The sequence below is a fragment of the Macadamia integrifolia genome, chromosome 5, assembly GCF_013358625.1.
Source record: "Macadamia integrifolia cultivar HAES 741 chromosome 5, SCU_Mint_v3, whole genome shotgun sequence".
NCBI classification, from domain to species: Eukaryota; Viridiplantae; Streptophyta; class Magnoliopsida; order Proteales; family Proteaceae; genus Macadamia; species Macadamia integrifolia.
Window position 1 is genome coordinate 42230467 of NC_056561.1, and position 22245 is coordinate 42252711.

The 22245-nt window shown below is 38.6% G+C and overlaps 1 protein-coding gene and 1 pseudogene across 1 annotated transcript; one reads left to right on the top strand and one right to left on the bottom strand.

The window, feature by feature from the left end:
* Positions 1-3274: 3274 nt before the first annotated feature.
* On the bottom strand, positions 3275-6106 carry LOC122078089 (annotated as a pseudogene).
* Positions 6107-17872: 11766 nt separating this feature from the next.
* LOC122078156 (probable pectate lyase 22) lies at positions 17873-19977 on the top strand. Its single transcript, XM_042644021.1, has 4 exons — positions 17873-18062; positions 18177-18923; positions 19011-19149; positions 19353-19977. The coding sequence occupies exons 1-4, from the start codon at positions 17950-17952 to the stop codon at positions 19572-19574; spliced, it is 1221 nt and encodes a 406-aa protein (XP_042499955.1). The 5' UTR covers positions 17873-17949; the 3' UTR covers positions 19575-19977.
* The last annotated feature ends 2268 nt before the right edge of the window (positions 19978-22245 follow it).

The window sequence follows — 22245 nt, forward strand, 5'->3', positions numbered from 1 at the left end:
CCTATGAAGCCCGATTGACACCCTTGGGGCCTGTCTGTTTTGAGGGATTTTGATGAGGTGTGATTTAAGGGGTAAGGAGAATTGTACTTACTTTCCCAAAAGCATGGGAAAGTGAAGTGTTTGGTTATTTTAGGGTGGAAGAGTTAAAAAAAAAAAAGGGTTTTTCAGGCTGTCTGCCTTCACTCCATGCCCTTTCAGGACTTTGTGGGGGTGGGAAACATTGCAACGGCTCGCAATGGAAGAAACCAAATTTCTGTCATCTACTCTAGCTGCTACTGTCAATGCAAAGTCACACCACCGTTGCAACACCTTCCGTCAACGTTCATCCCATCTCTCTGCTACATCCCTCTCTATCTCCTCACCCATTCCGTTCTTCTCTCTTTGAAAATCAGGCTCTGAAACCTGATGCACTATTCGAACAGTAGCACCATTGTCTTCCGTGACAGTCACCTCATCACAAATAACAGTTTATATCCTGCAATTCTGGAAATTTGATACCAACCCATTCGTACATGAATCATTCTCATAGTAAAACGGTTCCTAATTATCAAACACTGAATCAACAGCCTTGTTGGTGATCAGATCCTCCTTTATGGAAGGCGAAATCTTCTTCTTTGTCCAACCCTCGTTCTTCCGCTTTCGACAGTTCGGCTTATCTCCAGGAGAGAGAAGATCTCCATCTCCACCAACTTTCTTCCACCATATCTCAATTCCATGGATTAAGAGAGAAAAAAGCTCATAAGAATTGAGTGAATGAATTGGAGAATAATGGAGAAACGACTGTTTCAAAGTCCTACCCCTATGCTTGGTGTTCTGCAACAAGATTTCTTTTTTGTGGGGAAAAAGTATGAATCTCTCTCTCTGTCTCTCTCTCTCTCATCAAAATTTTCTCCTCCCAAGAAGCGACAATCACGCTATTTGAATACGATTCCACCCTGATTGAGCTTTGGTCGTTGTGCTCTGTTTTTTAAGGGATTAGGAAATAAACCATGAATGAAACCAGGTTCAGCTCCTCTTGGGATGATTTCACATTGAGCAAGCCAATCACTGCTGGGGTGGGAAAGATTAACTCTCATCTTTATTTTCATTGTCTTTCACCCTGGTAACATGTGTATCTGACAACATTCCCTCCCCAAATTCCCATCTTAGAAACGGGGCTTTACTGTTTCATCACTTTTTTTTTTCTTGTGATATTGTAAGTTATCTGTTCCGAACATTTCCTAGAAGTAGACGACAAGTTTTAAATCTTAATGCAGGCAAGGCATATCTCGTTTTTTTAGTCTTTTTCGCCACATCGCGTATAACGGGAATCGAACCCCTGTGCTGCTGGCGAGCGGATTGAGAATTTCCTACTTCGATCCAGTAAACTCCGGAGCCTCAGTGGACAAGGTAGGGCGCCGCAACGCGTCAGGCTGCTTTGCCCCTAACCTAACAAAGTATTTCATCACTATTGGAAATTTGGAATCAATCTTATTGCAAGTCCATTATAAACAGGGCTTAGGTTGTCACTGTTCTAGTGTTCCGTGTTTATTCTAGTTGATATTTGGAGACCAAACCATAACCAACAACAGAAAGCCCAATAAATTGCGTGGTAACAATATAGATGTTACATAAAATTCCTCTATCCATATTTCCAACCGTTAGCAAAGCCTTAAGGCTCCATCTTGGAAGGGAATGGAAAATGTGACTATCTTTACCAATGATGATGAGATGCCATGATTGAACTTTGGGTTCATCATTAACTCCCATCTCTATTATTTATATTTTATTGTTTAGACACATTCAATATCGGTATTGGTATCTTTTAAGGTGCAAGGGTTCTCTAAGCCTGTCAAGATACCCTATGTCCCCCTCATATGATTTTTTTTTTTTCCTCCTCAAAAGTCCTTTTGACACTTTCAAGTTCTGATGAAATCAATTTAAGTTGAGAAAATCTTATTGTCATCGTAATGGTGACAAATGCATTATAACCATGCTCTCATTCTATCACGTGAAAAAGTATTTTGGCAAATCCGGTCATTGAGTATCTAAGGAATAATAAGAATCAACCATATGTCTAATTTCAATCTCAAATTCAATCATTTTTCATCCATGTACGGCGTATCTTGCTATGTATGTCCATGACCTCATAGTTCTGGAATTTTGAGCAATTTGTTCCGCCATGGCTAGTTCTCGTTTGAAACTTGACATGTGAACAATAGACCATGTGGTCTTCCAGTTGAAAAAATTTCAACCCCATCTAAGTTGTCAAATGACGAAAATGATACGTGGTTATAAAAATCAAATGCCACCAAAGTGGCGATAAGAAGTTAAACTCATTTAGTTATACATGTGTTTTGTCGCAATACAATGCATTTGTGGAGAAATTGGAGAAAGTTTTTGGTTACCCAATTCTCTCTTTACCAAGGTGATTTGACAATATAATTGGACTCCTTAAATGATGAATTTCAGCATTAAATCTCGTCTCTTACTAAAGTCTGAGACACCCTATGGTTTAAGAGATTCACTCCCTTTCATTATGGGCGAAGGAAAACTCCATCCATAATAATTTGAGGTTGGGGTTAAACTTTGAATTGAATTAGACCCAGTCCATTTCCACCCTTTTTGGCTTCATTCATTTTTAGCTGAATGAATGCCATACATCCTTTTCCGAGACTCAATTGCCATAACTACAATTGCTTGAATTGGATCTACATTGGTTGAGATTGATCTCCAGTACTAATCAGATCCACTCGTAAGGTATAAGGATAAAATGGTCCAAAATACCTATTTAAAAAATAATAATAATAATAAAAAATAAAAAGTTAATCCATCCGATCCATATCGACAGTTTTAAAACCTCAGTCTAGAGTCGAGACCTTGCCACCCTCGCTCGAGTGGCCTCTATTCACTGTGACCTTAGGAAAAGTTGGACCTTATTTTTTAGTATTTGAAATTATGAATGTGGTGTAAATTTGATTATCAATTATGAAAGGAGGTCGACTAGTTGTGAGTTCAAGTAGGCACGCCCTACTACTGCTCGTTGGTCCTGTGAAAGCACTGTTTGTTGTATGGGGGCTTTGGCCTACGGTCTATGATCACTACTACCATGGAGCTCCTTTGCACTCTATTTTATCTACATTTATTGAATAATGATCGCTTGGTAGAAACATTTCTCCACATTTTAACCAAAAAAATTTCTAGATGTTAAGTTCTTTCATATATGTTAAGCCCATACTTCATCCCAAAAAATTGTTAATTACATGAAAATTCCAAGTAAAGACAAGCGTGAGGATCCATGCAAAAAGATTGACGGGTTATGACTAGTTATAATTGACATCGGTTGTCAACCTGACACACCACTACAAATCAATTACAAGCTTATAACGATTGATTATAGTAAAGTACCGACTATTTACTTTGATGTATCATATAGATCGATCAAGTTAAAATATCATATATGCATTATATCTATCACCAAGATAATTTATCACCCAACTTACTTTTACGAAAAGAAGATGAAATAACGAATGAATATGACACTCAGATCCTCCACCATTAATTAATATTATGTTGTAACCCATCGAACAAAGCCCGACAGTTCTTTGTGAGGGCTCCCACCCAACCGAGCAGCCTTCCTCGCCTTGTCTTTAATCTTCGCCGCCTGCACCTCAGCTGCTCATCCCCCGTCGTCTCTCTGACCTTCTCCTCTATCTTCTTCGCCTTCACCACCTCACCACCACCTCCCCATCCCCAACTTCTCATCCACACCCCGAGCCCATTCATCTCCACCACCTCAGCATTTATCCTCCTGTCTGCACCCTGCGGCCACGCCATCATCCTCACCCCATGCCACGCCGCCTCCGTCACCGAGTTCCACCCGCAGTGACTCACAAACCCACCGACCGCCAAATGACTCAGTATCGCCACCTGGTCGACCCACTTCTTCACCACCAACCTCTCTCCATCAACCAATGACCCTCACCCACCACCTCTTCGACTCCCTCTTCCTCTTCCCTATCGACCTTTTTCTCCTTCACCACCCACAAGAACCCACACCCACTCCTCACCAATCCTTCACCAATCTCCCTGATCTGCTCCCTCGACATCGCCGTCCGACTCCCGAAGCTCACGTACGTGACCGAACCCTTCTCCTGCCCATCCAGCCATTCCATTACCGATACACATCCACCTTGCTCCGACTCACATTCGCGCGGAACCAGTGGTCCGATCGGTATCACTGGCGGTAGTCCATTTATTATTTTTCCCTCGTTCAGCGCCGCCACCGTCTCAGCTTCCAGAGATCCGAATGTGTTAATGAGAATCCCGTCTGATCTGACAAGTGCTTCACCATTTTCAATGAACTGGGTAGCGAAGAGACTAGTCTGATCTAGAAGAAGCGGCGGGAGAGAGGTTTTGGGTAGAGGCGGTATACAGGGGATGTTGATTTCATCACTGAGATTAACACCAACAAGGGCAGGAAATTAGGTAAAGACATAACATTTTGGCTGAGGAAGAGAAGAGGATGTAACTAGGGATTTGAAGATCGTGGGTGATGGGGAAAACGGTAAGGGCTAAGAACATGTCGGTGACGAGAGCAGAGAAAGGGGCGGAAGTGAGGAGTGGAGCGAGAAGGTGGGCGGAGCGGCGTAATGCTTCACGTTGGAGGAAGTACGTCGGAGTTGGTGGCGGATGATGGATCGGGTGGGAGGATATGGAACTCCTTTGGAGTGACCGCAAGAGGGAAGGCCGATAGTAAGCGAGTCACGAGGCGTGACTCAGCGAGGGAGACGATTGGATGAGTGATGATGAACGTGACTCGGTAGTTTACGGTGGGTAAGAGATGACCCATGCCGGAACTTGGGAGGATAGCTATGTGAGGATGGGTTTGAATCTCACCGGAAACTGCCGTTATTTCTGGTGGAGCTGGACTCAATCCAACAGAGTTGTGGTTCTCGTGGTATGAACACTTGGGAACAATAGTCAAATTAGGTGCAGACCTAAATGAGTAAATACAAAAAAAAAATAAAAAAATCTATTATGTGTGGGTACTTGGAGCAGGTGTCTCCAACTACTTTCTTCCCCAGAGTTTTGGTATCTTTTACCAAAAAACATAAAGAGTTTGATATCTTCATTCAGGAACAAAATTGGCTACTACTCCGATTACACCAATTGCTGTCCTTATGTTCACAATAAAGAAAATGGAATAATTTATCTTTTCCCTTTGATTTGTAAATATGCCTGTAGGTATTAGTATTTTTAAAATTACCTTTTAAGATTCTATTTCTTTGACTCCAAGTAACAAGTAGGGGTTGCAGTGCGTGGATGTTGGAACACTAGACATACAGAGTTTTTCTCTCTTTAGTTTTAATAAAGGATATCCGTTTAAATTATTGATTTTGAATTGATTAAAATCGATTATACAAATATAGTCATCGAACTAATTATACATACTAAATCGATTAAAAAACAATTAATCTTGGCATTATATGGCTCTGTATTATAACGACTATGTTTTTTAAACTTGATTATGGGTTTGGCACATTTTTTTTGTCTGTTTTTTTAAGTGATTATGCGTCTTAAATGTTGTATGGCAACAAAAAAAAAAAAAAAAATTGATTTTGTAACTTGAAAGAAATAGAAACTTTTATGGTTTGCACTTAACAAAATCGTTTATGTTTGAAACTAATATTTACATAAAATGCCATTACATAAAATGCCATCTTCACCACGGGTGCCAAAGTTGTGATTTTTAAATAAAATCTAAAGATTGTCAATGGTTTTATAATAAATTCTGAGACATGGAAGCTATTATTACACAAATAGTTAGAGTCAAAATAAGACATAAACAAGAATAATTGATATGATCAAGTTCCATATCAACAAAACAATTGTTACGTCAAATATGAAATATTTTGCCATGTTTCCTTGCGGTTGATATTTACGAAAGTCATTCTTGAAACCATTATCATATTTGCGCTCATCAATATCCTCATTAGAAGGTGGTTGTCTATATACCCATATGAAATGTCCTACATGGGTTTCATTTGCAGGACATTTGAAAAACCATTGTCTTGAGTTTCTTTTGGTACGAGATACCTTCAACATCATCCGACCTAGTCCACATGGACACATGGCTCCTTCACCTTGCATTTCTCTATGAGATAATTATACGAAAATATATGAAATATTGCAACAAAAATATGATCTATCAAGCTCATTAGCTTCAGGTTTAATTTCTTTATTGGGTTCTAAAGAATTGGTTCGTTTACAATTGGACCTTTTATATACTATTTATTTTGAACAGGTAACAAAAAGTCGTAACCAAAACCATAAAATCCATTTGACATGGATCATTAATTAAATGGCTTTGGAACATTCTAATAAACGGTTTGATTTTGATTTCTACCTTTCATACTTGAATCAAATTGAAACCGAATTAATTAACATCCTTACTTCTAAAACTACATACGGACGTCTTCAAGATACTAGACACAAAAAGATGTCATCCAATTTTGAAAGAGCTAGATATCATGTATAATCCATGGTTAGCTTATCAAATCAACCCTCAACATGGTTGGATCATATTTTATTAAAAAAAAAAAATGGTTAGATCAAGTATGGTATTAGAAAAAAAAAAAAAAAAAGGGTTGGATCTGGATCCATTAAGTTGGCTATCAAATTTGAGCAGATGCACAAGACTCCATTTGGTTGTAGGGAAAATTAAAGGAAAATGAAACGAAAACTTCAAGCGTTAAAAAGAAACTTTTGTAATCACTATTCCACATAATGATATCAGAAACTCTATATTATTCCATATTTAGTTATTAAAATTCATTTTACTTTGCATCCAAATCTATGGAATGTAAAAAAAATTAAAAAAAATTTTAAAAAATTAAAAAGTATCATTACTTAACATGATAAACAAATTTAAGTAATTGTATGATCATGCTGGATACAGATTACAAAAGTTACACTTTTAGATTTGAAAATTTTCATTTCTCTTTAATTTCCTTTGCTGCCAAACAGATAGATTTTTTTTTTCCAAAAATTAGAAAACACACAAAAAAAAAAAAATAATAATAATAAATAAATAAAGACTTTTTTAATTGTTATGTATTTTTTTTCCATGAAACGAAAGGAGATTAAAATAGCCAAATAAATAACATTGATAACAACAACTACCTACTGCAGTTAGATGAGAAAAAAATCCACACTCACTAGGATTTTGGAGGTCTTGAATTCGAGCCTCTTGGCCGTTATCCACTCTCCCTCCTTACCTAAAAAAAGAAAAAAACCATTTAGAATGTCAATTAAAGTCTTCATCCTAAACTTCTCTAATCTAGTTTCCCTAGTGGCAGTCAACCAGAAATTGATTTAAAAATTAAGTTTTCCTTCGCTCACTTAGTGTGAAGAGAAAATCTCTTTACTGATGCTATGATTGAACTATGTTTCATCATTAACTCTCACCCCTATTGTTCATGGTATGTACTCTGTAATAGCCTTCTCCAATCCAATCAGAAGGTATGATGGGATAGATGAAGATGAAGATTCACTCTCTCTCTTTCTCTCCACCACGTTACCACCATATCATGGTGGAGAGAAACTGTTACCACCATATTACAGTGCTGTATTATTGTCTGACCTGTCTGCTAGTATGATATTAGCGTGGTGCAACTTTTAAGACAGGCCCAGAAAGTCAGATGTGTCTCTTTGGGTGGGCATGATCTGGGTTTCTGATTTTAGGCCTCAAACATAAGACTGGGCTGAGTTGTGTTGGGTCAAATTAAACCCAAGATCATCTTTTAAATATATAAGCCTTTGGAATTAAAAGCTTCTAGGCAAGCATAATGACTGCGTGGGGATCATTTGTCGTGTGACACGTAGTGTAGTGCAGATCAAATGGTTGGGAGCAGCTTAGGCTGCGTATCTAGGCCTTGGGCTGTGTGCCTGAGGACTATTAGTCCTTGGATCCGCACTACATGTGTAACTGTAGCATGCTATAGAGAAGCCCGATCTTATTCTCCTTTTGTGAAATGATTTAAAATTTTGAAAGGATCAGTGGAGCTTGATCCCGATTCCTGCCATTCCTGAGCCGGCATTCCATACAAGGTTTTTAGGGTTCAGGTGGAACTGGCAGACTCTGGCTGGACCAGAACAGAATTGGACCCGCTTCATTGTATTACAACCCTGCCTTGATGGGTTATGCTTTATAGATTTTTAGCCACTCAGAGAAATTGGTGGAACATGTTTGAACATAATATAGTCCATCAGCCACCCTTTTTTATTTGAAGTTAGTTGCAATTAGTAGCAGTTGAGTAGTTTTCCAGTTGTGTTATTACTTAAAGCTGATTTTCTTTGGTCCTTTAATCCAAATAGAGCATAGTCAAAAAGGTTAAAAGGAAAAGACCAAAGAAGTGATTGATAGATGGGAAGGTATAATCCTTTTGGGTCAAACCAAGATTTTACATTTTAGGTGGGCTTAACCCAACAAACACATAATTAGTCTCCTTTTGGTCGGTCCATATAGTCCATATAGTCCATATAGTCATAGCAAATGAGACACACACCCTTGGAGAAATTTTGATGCCCAAATTGTCAAAAAGTTTGGGTTTCAAGATGTTTAACAAAGATAACTCTAAGGACTTGACAGGTTTGGTGGGTTGAACAAGTTGGCTTGAATGTTAGGCAAAGATTTTAGGTTATTCTTCCCAGCCCAAATCCAACCTTGGAACTTACTGGCAAGCCCAGGATCTTTTGGACCAAAATTGGACTGAAGCAATTTTCAGGGCCCAGTAGAAGTTGCTTCTCTTAGAAACCCCATCATAATTGGGCATCACTTCAATAAAATACAAATCATGGCATGAACATAACATATTTCTCACAAAATTTGACTACAAAAAAATTCTAATTGATCACGCTGTCTATGTTCACAAATAGGGCAAAGTATATTTGGTCGAAAGGACTAAATGAACTTATCTAATTGGTTCAAAATTTTGACATGTGACATATTAGATGGGGTTTAAATTTTATAAATGAGTAGACCTTTAGGTCTATTATTCACATGTGAAGTTTTAACCCAAGTAATGTTTTTCAAATAGTAAAATAGAACTTTGAAAAAATTCGTCTACAGGAGAGCGCACACTAGTGGTTGGAGTATCAGTGGATTCGCACTTTGCATGGCCTTTACATGATGAGTCTTTTGTTGAACATAACTCTAAAATTTGACAAGTGACTTATCTAAATATTTCACTATCTATACAATGGATGAGGTGGCCATTAAGATAAAATTTGTTTGCATTTAACGGTGAAATGATAATTTTTCCTACAAATAAAAGTGGAGTTGTTAAGAGAAACCAATAAGAAACCAAAATAGATTTGACTAATATCATACTAAACTGAAACCGATCGAACACTTTATCATTCCGCATTCAATGTGGTTCAATATACACATAAAACCCAAGAAAAAAAAAATGATTAAAACCATATGGAACCGACCATTCGACAACCATAATCCACTATCGAACGAATTTTTCATCAGAAGAAGGAAATATTAGACTGGCATGTCATGTAATGTAATCATGTTAATTGCAAAAGCATATAATTAAAGTGACACCTTAATAAACCATTTTTAATCTTTGTAGATATATTACTAGACAAAAAGACGCATGTAGAGAGAGAGAGAGAGAGAGAGAGGGGCGGGTGTTGTTAAGTTGTTATCATTATGATTAATCGTACTAATTACTACTACTAATCTCTCTCACATGCCCACAAATCATTTGTGGCTTGGAAGTTGGAAATAGAAATTCAAGGACAAAGCCGGACATTTTATGATGGAGTAATGCCACCGATACACTATTATATATGGAACTTGGTTTGGGCTGTTGGGCCCCACATTGAAAAGACCGAGACCCAGATCCAACCCCACCTTGTAACCCGATAGTGACATGTGACCCACCCATATAACGAACCCACAATGATAAATGAATAAAGTTGTTTACCGCAGTCAGTGGAAACAAGGAAGAGAGAGAGAGAGAGAGAGAGAGGTGGTTGATGGGTTAGATTCTAGGAGTCATTGTTGTGTTGGGCCTCCACTGAACAGCCACACATGTGATGTTGTTGACTTTTCTTAATAAACATTGTTGAAAAGTCAATCAACTTCATCATTTTGTCATTTGGTATATGAGAGAGAGAGAGAGGATTGAGTTTCCTTCACCCATGGTGAAGAAGAATCAGTTTTAATATCGATTGATCTATATCTGGTGTAGTGAGTGGACTCATGTCTAGGAATAAGAGTGAAGTTTAGTCGCACATGCATCAGGTAGTGTATGATTACTTGGCTTATGAGCCTATGAAGGACCTCTCCACTTTGAAATTTGAGCTTTTAGATCGGTTGCAATCAAATGATATCATAATGGATTGTCTCTGCAGTGGACATGTTGAAAGGGAGTAGACAACATAAAGAAAATAGAGAAAGTTTTCCATTACCTAGGGTGTAGAGAGAATCTCTTCATCTAAAGCGACATTGTGATTGAACTCCTAAAAGGAAAATTTTCAACATTAAGTCCCACTTCTTATCTGCAAAAATCAAAAAGACCCTTTCTCAGTTTAACAGGAAAAAATCAGATCCTATAAATTAAGAGTTTCACTCTCTCCGTCATGTGTGAAGGAAAACCTGATCCATAATAATTTGGAGCTGGGGTTGAACCTTGAATTGAATGGACCCGGTCCAATTCCACCCTTTCTGGCTTCATTTCAATTTTAGTTGAATGAATGCCGACCATCCTTCTGAGGCTCAATCGCCATAACTGCAATTGCTTGAATTAGTGTGATAAACTTGGGTTAGGGTTTGACACTTGGAGCCGGAAGCCCTAGTCAGTGGGGCATTTGGTTAGTCAAAATCTTAATGATGATAAACCCAGTCCTAGCTACCCTACGTCCCTACCTGCGTGGCTGCGCTTAGAAGAACCCAACGCTAACAACTCTACCTAAGCCTCAAAAAGAGTAAAAAAAAGGGGAGGACAAGCTTGAGCATCAACATCAGAATAGCACCAATCCAATCGGCCAATTTGAATCGAGATTGATCATGATTGATGCAGATTTTTAATCGATTCAATATATCTGATTTTGCTTCGGTCTATCATTGAGTTTTTAGATCTAAAGGTCGATTTTAGTGTTTTTGGGATTGAAAGAGACTGATTCGACATTCAATGCTGATTTTAATAACCTTGGGTACGTGGAACAATTGGAATTAAAAAGTGGAGTGTGGAAGTAATTATTAATTCTTTTTTGTGAATTTTTATTGAAAATAATCGTTTGGATTTATTGGGATACTTTTGTGGAGTCTCATTGGAGTTTTCCTTCACTTATGCTAAAGGGCATTGATACGGTCGGATGCCAATTGCAAGGGGAGATGTACTTTCAACAATAGACAATAAGAGTTGGAGTTCATCACATCACCAAGTGGTGAAGGAAAACTTTCTTCTTAAATGTTAACCCTCTCCTAAATATAAGATGGAAAAAGGAGGTGCTGTTATCCTGTGAAAGAAAACAAAGTTTAAAAACCCAAAATTAAGATCCATCAGTTCAGACAAGATCAGCTCGAGTCAGATCGGGAGAATCGGGATTGATCTCAGCTTATAAATCTAATTCAAATCAATCCAATCCAACCAGACCAGGGTCTTCAAACAATAGAAGGAAATCTAAGATGGGTGGAGTCTAAAAGTGTTGGCGCATGCGTATTGGAATGGGAGCTCTATCAAAAGTTGGGTTACGCAGGAGTGAAGCTGGGAAAAGGATAATGGGTGGGGGCGTGTCTACCATATTCTTCTTTTAGGACGTTCATGCCTTGGCCCTTGAGTATGGGTAAGAATATTGATTAGTATTACGATGTGTCTCATGAGCATGAGGCGTACGTATGATATCCGGCACATCCCACCCATTATCATTATGTTTTTTTTTTTTTTTTCTTCGGATATCATTATGCTTAGGCCGCGTTTGGTATTCATTCGAAAACATGCTTTTGGCTTTTTTTGGTTTCATGGGAATGAGAAAACATAATTTTCTGTTTAGTGTTCACAGTTCGTTTTTCTTTTTTTTTTTAAATGAGTTGAAAACCAAAAAAAAAAAAAGAGTTAGAAACAAGAAATGTTAGAACATGGTTTCATTCCAAAACAGAATTTTAACACAAAAATAGAAAATTTTGATTTTAATACGAAACGTCGCTTCTGAGATAGAATGACTATCAAACACAACCTTACTATCTACCAAGTCCCACATTTTTTTTCCTTGATCAATAAGTGATGATTTCAATCTGGTTCGATTCGTCTCGTATTGGGTTTTTTATTGATCAGTTAGTAATAGAATTACGATTCTGCTAGTCTGGTTCAATTTCGATTTTTACATCTATATACGTAAGGAAATCGGGAGGGTTTTCCAAAACCAAAGATTCTTATCTTATTCCATTCTAGTGGCTCGACCAGTAATCAATGGTGAAAACTCAAAAATCCGAGGTTTCCTCATAGAACCCCATTTCACCCAAGTTGCTGCATAACAAAAAAAGAAGAAGTGGTTTCTCGCATAGCTTGCTCATAGTGCAGGTCCCACTCGTATATCGTATTAGGCCGAAGAAGCATCGAACATATTGGAGTTCCTACCTTCTTGGGCCTCCATGGACCAAAATCTACTTTCATTATGTGGGCAATACCGATCTATTTTGCCCTATATAAAAGGGTGGTCTATGATTAGCTCGATCACCAGGAGAGAGTGGTTGTAGATCAGCTCGACCATCGAGAGAGATTGGTTGTAGAGCAGCGGACTTCAGGTTGGTTGTAAATCAGACTGATCGTAAATCAGCAGAAAGAAAAGGTCAGGTTTCAGTTTCTTGCCGGGGTACTATTGGTTCGATTTTGATTTTTGTTGAGATCGGTCCACTTTTTGGTTTTTGATCGATGCATTTTGGTTGATCCAATTTGGTTTTGGGTTCCATCAGTCCTATAATTTAAATCCCAACCAAAAACCAAACTGTGCAGTTTGGTTTGATTTGGTTTGATCCTAGCTGAACTTTGACAGCCTTACATAATCAAGTCTAGCTGTTGGTGCTATGCCACGTGGTCGTGATGTGTTAATTCAAATCATTAGATATCTAGAAATATTCTAATAGGTCACATTAAATCATCAAATTCGGTCATTTATCCTCTTATTTACTCCTATATACGTCCATGCGCACCTATTGCATTCTTTGTATCACTACGACCTACACTGATTTAAGATAAAAATTTAACATGTGAATAAAGGATATCGGGGTTTATTTGTCCATAAAATTTATCACATGGAAGATTAAAGCACCCACACATCAAATCTGCTCTCCTGACCACCTTTTTTTATTTATTTATTTTTATCTTTTATTTTCTTAATTATGAACATCATAACCTATGCAACCTAAATGTAAGGCATTTCAGTAAAGGCAAGGTTTGGTATAATGGTATGATAGCAAGTAATTCATGCAGGAGGTCTCAAATTCATTTCACTCCATTAACATATTCAATTATTTTCACGAACACTAGGATAGCCTAGTGGTGGTAGTTTCACCACACACATTAGAGATTGTATGGATTAGGCGCATGGTGAGGTGCGCATAAACTGGTCCATATTTCTTGCAAAAATCTCATATTTTTTAATTCTAGAAAATCTACTCCCCTCGCAATGTTACCAAAAGTTAAAAACTAAACCAGGCAATGAACCATATTCTTTCTATCCTACGATCAAAATGGACATATCAATTGTCCATGTGGTAGACATGTTGCTTTGTGACATTTGAAAAAATAACAAACCATTGTAACAGTCGTAATTTACCCAAAAGGGTACAAAAGGAGAAAGAACATTGTCCAACATTCCCACATCCACCTCTCAAATGGGGTTTATTATTATTATTATTTTTTCTGTGAGAGAGTGATGGCATAGTATCTATTTTTCATGTCCATGTGAAAAGACATCTCTATCCTTACTTTTAAGAGGAAAGATAGACAATTGAAAGTGCTGGTGTAGAGGACGCTCCCAAATAGAAAACAATCTCTGGAAAACAAAAATATGCTCTTGAACACGTATATTAACTTCCATAGAGACATAGGAGTTGTCGGGTCGGGTTACACAATGTGGACATGAGGCAATCACATGTGATCGTGGGGACATGCTTTCCTATCATTGATTTGCTTCATATCCTCCAATAACAAAAAGGAAAACAATTGGCTGAGAAAGAAACTAACACGTGGCATGTTCTCTTATTAAACAAGTGGCAAAAAATGGAAACTGATAAGAGGCTGATGTAGCCGTCACTCGCCATCCGTGATTCCGTAACAAAACCAGGGCCACGGGCCGGGCTAAGTTAGGCCCCAGCACTGACGTCTATATCCACGTCTATGTCTGTGTGAGTGGGTGGGCTTCTCTATTGGTCCCTCAAAAAAGTCCAGTTCTGAATGGGCCCGCCGCCATCCACAGCTACCGTCACATGAATCCCTTCCAAAGTCTAAATTAGTGTTTGGACACAAAGATATAAACCAAATCAACGGTTTAGTCTTCACGACACCTCAAATCAACGGTCCAGACCCGGCAATGACAGATAAATTTGGGCCCACTAAAGAATCGCCCCGTGGAAGGAGGAGACAAAGCTCACATGGGGGAGAACGTGGTTTTCCCAAGGATAGCCTAAGTCAGCAAATTGACGGATAGTACGGCCCAGTCTAAGGCCTGAGTGTCGGTTTGATTTCAGAGACCAACATATATGGAAAAAGATCCTCTCCAAAAGATTATCCTGATGCCACGTCAGTTTTTTATGACCCACCATTTTGAATTCCGGCGCGGTTTGCGGTTAAATTAATAAAGGAAAGTAAAACCAAAAAAGTTATCAAGGGTACCGGACCGGCGTATTGGCCAATCTGGAAGTGGTTCAAACTTGGGGGTAAATTTATCAAGTGATACAATTTATTGGGGGAGAGGGTTTCCTAAAAGGGTAGTGTAGGGAGCATATATGGAATCATAGTAGGGTTTTCACATTTCACGAGGGGTGGAGAGGTCATTTTGTCCTCCCTATGTCTAGGCACATGGGCCCTTTACCTTTTTTAGGCTTATTTTTCCTAATTTAATCAAAATTGATATATGGATTATCCATTTCAACATCATCTTGGCCATGTAACACTTTCTCCATCAACTAACCAACTATGCTATGAATCCCCACATAATTGATACATAGAAAATCGTTCCGATATCATTTGATGATGTCTAACCTGAACGTCTGAGCTTCAAGGTAAAGAAGTTCTTCCTCAGATGTATTAACATAGTAATCACACATTATTTGATCAATCTTTATCGTTTTTTACCATGGAACTATTTGATCAATCTTTATCATTTTTGACCATGGAACATACTCACTGAATCAATATCCATCATCCCAATATTATTTTTTTGAGAATAAAGACTCTATTCAAGAGTGTAGAGGTTGCGTGGCTTGCACTAGACTGGGCAAATTGATTGCAATGCCTCCCATAAAAGGCAAAAATGCCCTTATGATGATGCTTTCATATGCACACCTATTGACCGCACTTGTTGACTTCATGCTGATGCAAGGGCCCCGTTCCTTTACCTTTAATTTTTTTTTTTAACTATGTAAGATATGGTTTGACAAAATAAAATAAAGCATCACATGCCATTTGTAGACTGGCAGTGAAAAAATGACTAATTAATTTTAGAGAATGGAGAAGAATTAATTATTGAAAGAAAATGAAGCTACTCTCAACAGCCCAACTGCTTTAACTAAAATGTCAAGTGGGAAGTTAGTTAGCAATTAGGATTGATGGAAAAAGAGGGACTGTGGGGAGGGAGAGAATGGGTGTTATGTTCACACCTGACCATTACACCGACAAAACTTATGGAATCGGGTCGGGTAACTGACTATCAAAAGACTAAAACCTATGGACTCGGGTGATGGACAATACTATTTCTTCTTTTTTTTTTTTGGGTAGAATGAACAATATTATGAAATTATTTATTTAATTTTTGATGAAAGGCATTATCTTGATATGTTAGTAAAGTAAATAGAGTAAAGATAGATTGGAGAATCTTGAATTAGAGCAATGGAATTCTATCTATTTTTTGGTGTTGACACTTTAACCTCTATAACACAATTTGGGTCGAGATTGGATCTACCACAATCTATGTATCCCTTCCACCCTCCACCATGTTCTTGTATTTTGGATTGATGATGAGGTCGAAGTTGTGTTTGTGGATGATAAGCCTTTTGTGGTTGATGTTGGCGAAGGGTAAAAGCCGTTGGTTGAAGGTACAAATAATGAATGAGTTTGTTCTAGCAGGAGAAAGAAGTTGTCTCCAAAAGCAGGGGTGGTCATAGATCAACTCAACCGCAAAAGGTTTATTATTATTTTTTTTAACTGTTCCTCAATACCCACTAGAGATTGACCCCTCAAGAGAGTCTCCCTTAACTGTGGGTGAAGGAACTCATTCCAATAGATCATTTGATAATTTTAACCTTTGGATCCTCTTATGTATACCCATGCAACTGTGTATTAAATGACATGCTCCTCCTTGTTAGTACTAGATTTTTTAAGGTTTTATATTGATGGGTGGCATTCATTAGTTATTCTAAAATTTGACTTATGAGTAGAGGATTTGGGTTCCACTTGTCCACAAATTTAGATCATGATCACATCTAAGTTGTCTCACGACAAATATTTGGATCATGCGATAAGCCTTTCCTATATGGGCTAGAGGAAACCTGTTGTCTTCTTTCCCCTTATTTCGCCAGGGGAGGGGGGAAGTAGGTTTTATTGACAAAACACCCATATGGAATTTACTGATAACATTGTTCTGTGACATGGCAAGAGAACAATGTTCCCAGACTTATGTACATGAATGAAAGTTTATAAAAAAAAATATAAAAAATCACACACCTAAAAAAAAGTTGGAGTAGTAGAATATTGATGACTGTGATGACAATCTCTAACTCAATAAAGGGGAGGGAGACTTTGCACGCCACACCAATGGGCATTTAGAAAAAGGAATTATCCATATGGAGTCTACATTTTCTGTATAAAGGAAAAAAAAAAAAATTGATGTGAGAAGAAAATTATAAGCTTCCGTTAGTAATCTTTTTTCCATAAAGCTCATACCGTTTCTATTTTATCAAGGTAATCGAAGAATGAGAATATCGAGTTTCCATTATTTGAAAAGAAAAGTGACTCAGACCGGGTTATACCCGAACCCGAGAGTTATCCACTTCCAACTTCAAATATGGCAATAATAACCTTCAAAATCAACCAAAATCTTGACTTGACCAAAGCTTTTCCTTCTCTCTCATTTGAAGTTTTCAAGAGAAATAATAATCCATCAGTAACAGGGTTCTAAAACTTGGGGATTGTATGGGTCGGATCCGCTGATTCGTATTGCATTTCTAGGGTAAGGCAGATCTGGACGTTTATAACCTACCCGGATCCAGATTCCCCTAACAAGCAAGAAGATTCAAATTCGATTTCAGTACCTGAAAACCCATAGATCATTGCCTAAAGCAGAGGGAGACAATTGCGTGATTTCAAAAGACATTAACAGTTTTGTTGTTAAGAATAAGACAAGTAGAGAGAGAGAGAGAGAGAGAGAGAGAGAGAGAGAGAGAGAGAGAGAGAGAGAGAGAGAGCTTAAACAGAAAGCAAAATCAAATGTGGAGTTAATTGGGGTCTATGAGGACTTGCTTAACAGGCCAAGCCACCGAATGGGGAATCCCATAAAGCCAGAAATCACGAATTGAACCCCACTTTCTTTAATTTTTGGTTTTAATCACGCCCTATCACCCGGCTTTTCCCACCTTATATATATCTCCTTCCCTCTCCTCCCAGCTCTCACACACACCCTCTTCCACTTCATTCATTCTCTCTCTCTCTCATAAAGAGAAAGTAGAGAACAAAAATGGCTACTAGTTTTTCACTGACCCTTCTCTTCCTCATTGCCCTCACAGCTCCATCACTCATCAACTCTTCCCCTGTTCAAGAACCTGAAAGAGTAGTAGAAGAGGTGCATAGGTGAGCTCTTTATTCTTCATTCTTGACTTCTAGCTACACCCACTAAACTATTACTACTACTACTATAGTTTATCACTAAAAGGAACTAATGTGTGATGTGATTTTGAGTTGCAGGAGCATCAATGCCTCAGTGACCAGAAGGCAATTGGGTTACTTCTCCTGTGGAACAGGGAACCCAATCGACGACTGCTGGCGTTGCGACCCCAATTGGGAGAAGAACCGCCAACGCCTCGCTGATTGTGCAATTGGGTTTGGCAAACAAGCCATCGGTGGCAGAAATGGCCGCATCTATGTAATCACTGACTCCAGCGACGACGATGCTGTAAATCCCAAGCCCGGCACCCTCCGGTACGCCGTGATCCAGGATGAGCCCCTGTGGATCATATTCTCAAGAGACATGGTGATCCAACTCAAGGAAGAATTGATCATGAATTCCTTCAAAACCATTGATGGTAGAGGTGCTAGTGTCCACATTGCAGGTGGGGCTTGTATCACAATCCAGTATGTGACTAATATCATCATTCATGGCCTCCACATCCATGACTGCAAGCAAGGAGGGAATACATACGTGAGAGACTCACCTAGCCATTATGGTTGGAGGACCATATCAGATGGTGATGGGGTGTCCATCTTTGGGGGAAGCCATATATGGGTGGACCATTGCTCTCTCTCCAATTGCAATGATGGACTCATCGATGCCATTCATGGTTCTACTGCCATCACCATCTCCAACAACTATATGACCCACCATGACAAGGTTATGCTTCTGGGTCATAGTGATGCTTACACTCAGGACAAGAATATGCAGGTCACCATTGCTTTTAATCACTTTGGAGAAGGCCTTGTTCAAAGGATGCCCAGGTAAGTACTCTGTTTCTGCTTCTCCGTTTCTATTTTTCTATGTTTTTTTCTCTGTTTTTCCTATCTGATCTCTTGATTCTCTTACAGATGCAGACATGGATACTTCCATGTAGTGAACAATGATTATACTCACTGGGAAATGTATGCCATTGGAGGGAGTGCTGCACCCACCATTAACAGCCAAGGCAATAGATTTCTGGCCCCAGATTACAGATACAGCAAAGAGGTGAGGTTTTGAGACTCTTGGGGGTTTTCACGCACCGGTTAGGACTTGGGTAGAACTCATCCTTAAAAGCTAGCCATTAAGGGGAGAGTGGCCACATCAGGCTACTCACATCCAATGTGGGATTATTTATTCCTCCTAGAACCCCAACAAAACTATCTTCCATTACTTTGAGAGGAAATTAAGTTGTAGTTTGATATATGCAGGTGACTAAACATGAGGATGCACCACAAAGTGATTGGAAGAACTGGAATTGGAGATCAGAAGGAGATTTGATGTTGAATGGAGCTTTCTTCACGCCGTCTGGGGCGGGAGCTTCGTCGAGCTATGCTAAAGCATCGAGCTTAGGAGCTAAGCCATCTTCGCTGGTGGGTACCATTACCACCGCGGCGGGTGCACTGAGCTGCAAGAAGGGCTCACGTTGCTGAATGCTCTGATCCTCTCTCATCCTTGTTTGGGTACTTGGGGCAGTTAGGTATCTACCATTATCACTATTGGAGATTAGATGCTGCAAGTCTGCTACAAATAATACTATGTTTAACTACTACATCTACCATGGACAATACACTGTGCTAGGGGGGAAGGGGTAAATGAAGGCCTAACTCTTTATCTTCTTTTTTGTTTTTTCTTTTTTTGGGGGATTTTCCCTGATGTAACTTTGGTTCATGATTACAACCTCAGCCTGTTTGATCTATAAGAATCATTTGGGGTTCCCTTGAGGATCCATCTACTGTAGACCAAACAAGTGCAGAAGTGTTGATAGATTGTATTGGACTTTTTGGTGATTGATATGATATAAATCTCTCTCTCTCTCCCTCTCTCTTTTGCTAACAACGGTTATTCAAGCCTTTGGCTTGACTAGTTCTACGGGTCTATATTGACCTGCAATCACATGGATCAAGTCATTCTGGAATTGAATGAAAACTTTCATTAAAAACAGTGAAAAGCACTAAACACACTGTGTGAGTGACTCAAATAAAACATAAGAAGTTGAACTCAAAACCACACGCTTCTTGAGACAAAAGTCCCATACCAGCCCCACTACCCTTGAAGCTTCTCTCTTCTCTCTTCTCTCTTCTCTCTTCTCTCTCTTTAAATTGCGAAAGAAAGGATGGGTGAGGAATAAAATGAAGTAGAGAAAAAGAGTAGTGGCGCGTGTGAGCTTCTTCAACTTAAAAAAATGATTTTATATGATCATAGAGGATATCAGGATAATTTATTGATCTTCAGTCATTCAGTCAATAGTCCTAAAGTATAAGACTTTCAGTAACTGTATTCAGTATCAAAGACATCATCATTGGATTCCGTGTACATAAATAATTTCAAAAGGGCATGGATGTGTGAATGTACAATTCTATGTCTATTTAACAGATGGGGAATCTCACATGTGGCAGGCTATGGGAAATCCAAGAGGGCCCCACTCATGTTAGTTAAATTTGGATTCTCTCCACATGGCAGCGTTGGGTGATAGATCCTCTCCAGTCACTTGACAGTACATTTGAAGGGAAGGGAAGGGAGTGGTGTGGGCCTGTGAGATGCCCCTGTGCCATAGATCCTCTCCTGTCACTTGAAATTACTTTGGAAGGGAAGGAAAGGAAGTGGTGTGGGGATGCCCCCACAGTCCCACACCATAGATCCTCCCGGTCACCTAAAAGTACTTGTGAAATGAAGGGAAGGGGAGTGGTGTGCTGTGGGATACACTGGACCCATTTGGTCTGTTTTTACTTATACTTTTAACTGACTTGAGAAGAGCCCACCAGTCTTGCTTACCCTATGGTTCGGAGGAAGCTTTTCTTATATAGACACTACTAATTCTTTGGAGGGATAGTGAAGCTAAATTTTTTTTTTTGGGAGTGGGAGTGGGAGGGGGAGGGGGAGAAAGTTTTTCATGACGCTAATGTACTATTGCCCTTCACATGATTTTTTTTTTTTTAATTATTCTCTCTCTTACCTTGACCATGTGAGTCCCATATAAATGATACTGATCCCTGAACTACCATTGATGTGATCACGTCATGGTAAAGTCACTATTTTTCTTATTCAATAAAGATATATTATATTAACCTATGATAAACCACTAACCCTCAGCAATAGAGTCAATCCCATAACCTCTTGGACCCTGCTACCTATTGGGAGAGATACCACCAACTGTACTAGTAATTGTCTTCGACTAAGCATTTTTGCTATATAGAGGGATTATTCTAAACATTTCGACCATTGAAGAGGCTACAAAATTCCTGTCCATCTCAATCTATTCTCTGATATGTCAACACCACTTGGGGAAAGGTATATATCCTAGAAAGGTTTGGGGTTGGGGTGAAAAAAGCATCTGTGATTAAATTTTCCACTACCATGGAATGGTTGAAGCAAAAATTGGTTTAAGAAATTAATAGATACTAGTTAAACTTAATTAAATATTCAAGAAAAGATGGGGTGCCAGAAATAATAGAAAGGGGCTGGTGGTGGGGTAAATTGGTTGGGCATACCAATATTTATAGGTGGAACCCCATCCACTTTTTAGTCTTAGTCCATAAAGCGTAAGAGATACCTAGTGACTTGTGAAGAGCCTATAGGTTATAACAAAAATTGAACAGCTTTTTGTGGCCCTGGACTAAGATGTATTCTTGACTCCATGTCAATGAAAGAGACACTTCCATAAGAATCTCAAATAGCTAACTTGGCCCTTAAACACTAAGTTCTGAATTTCTTCGAATAATAAATTTCTCCTTTGATTGAGGATTGCTGTTTCTTGTTCTGTTTTCTCTTTTCCGTGTGACACATTTAAGTCCCCTAATCTATTGATATGTGATCAGAAATACCACTTTTTTAAGTCTTCTTTATTCAGATCAAGAAAATTATATTCGAGGATTTTTTTTTTTAATCTTGGTAATCTTGTTCAAGGTTTGTTAATTATAGATTAATATTTAAAAAAAAAAAAGATTTAAAACGAGAACCGTATTTATAACTTCTAATACGGAGAATCTTCATTATTTGGACAATTTTGCCAAGCCTTTGTTCTACGTCGGAGAGACTTGTTTTTTTCTTTGTCAAATTCTTCTTAAGAAGGGAAGAGAGAACACACCATGATTCTAGAAATTT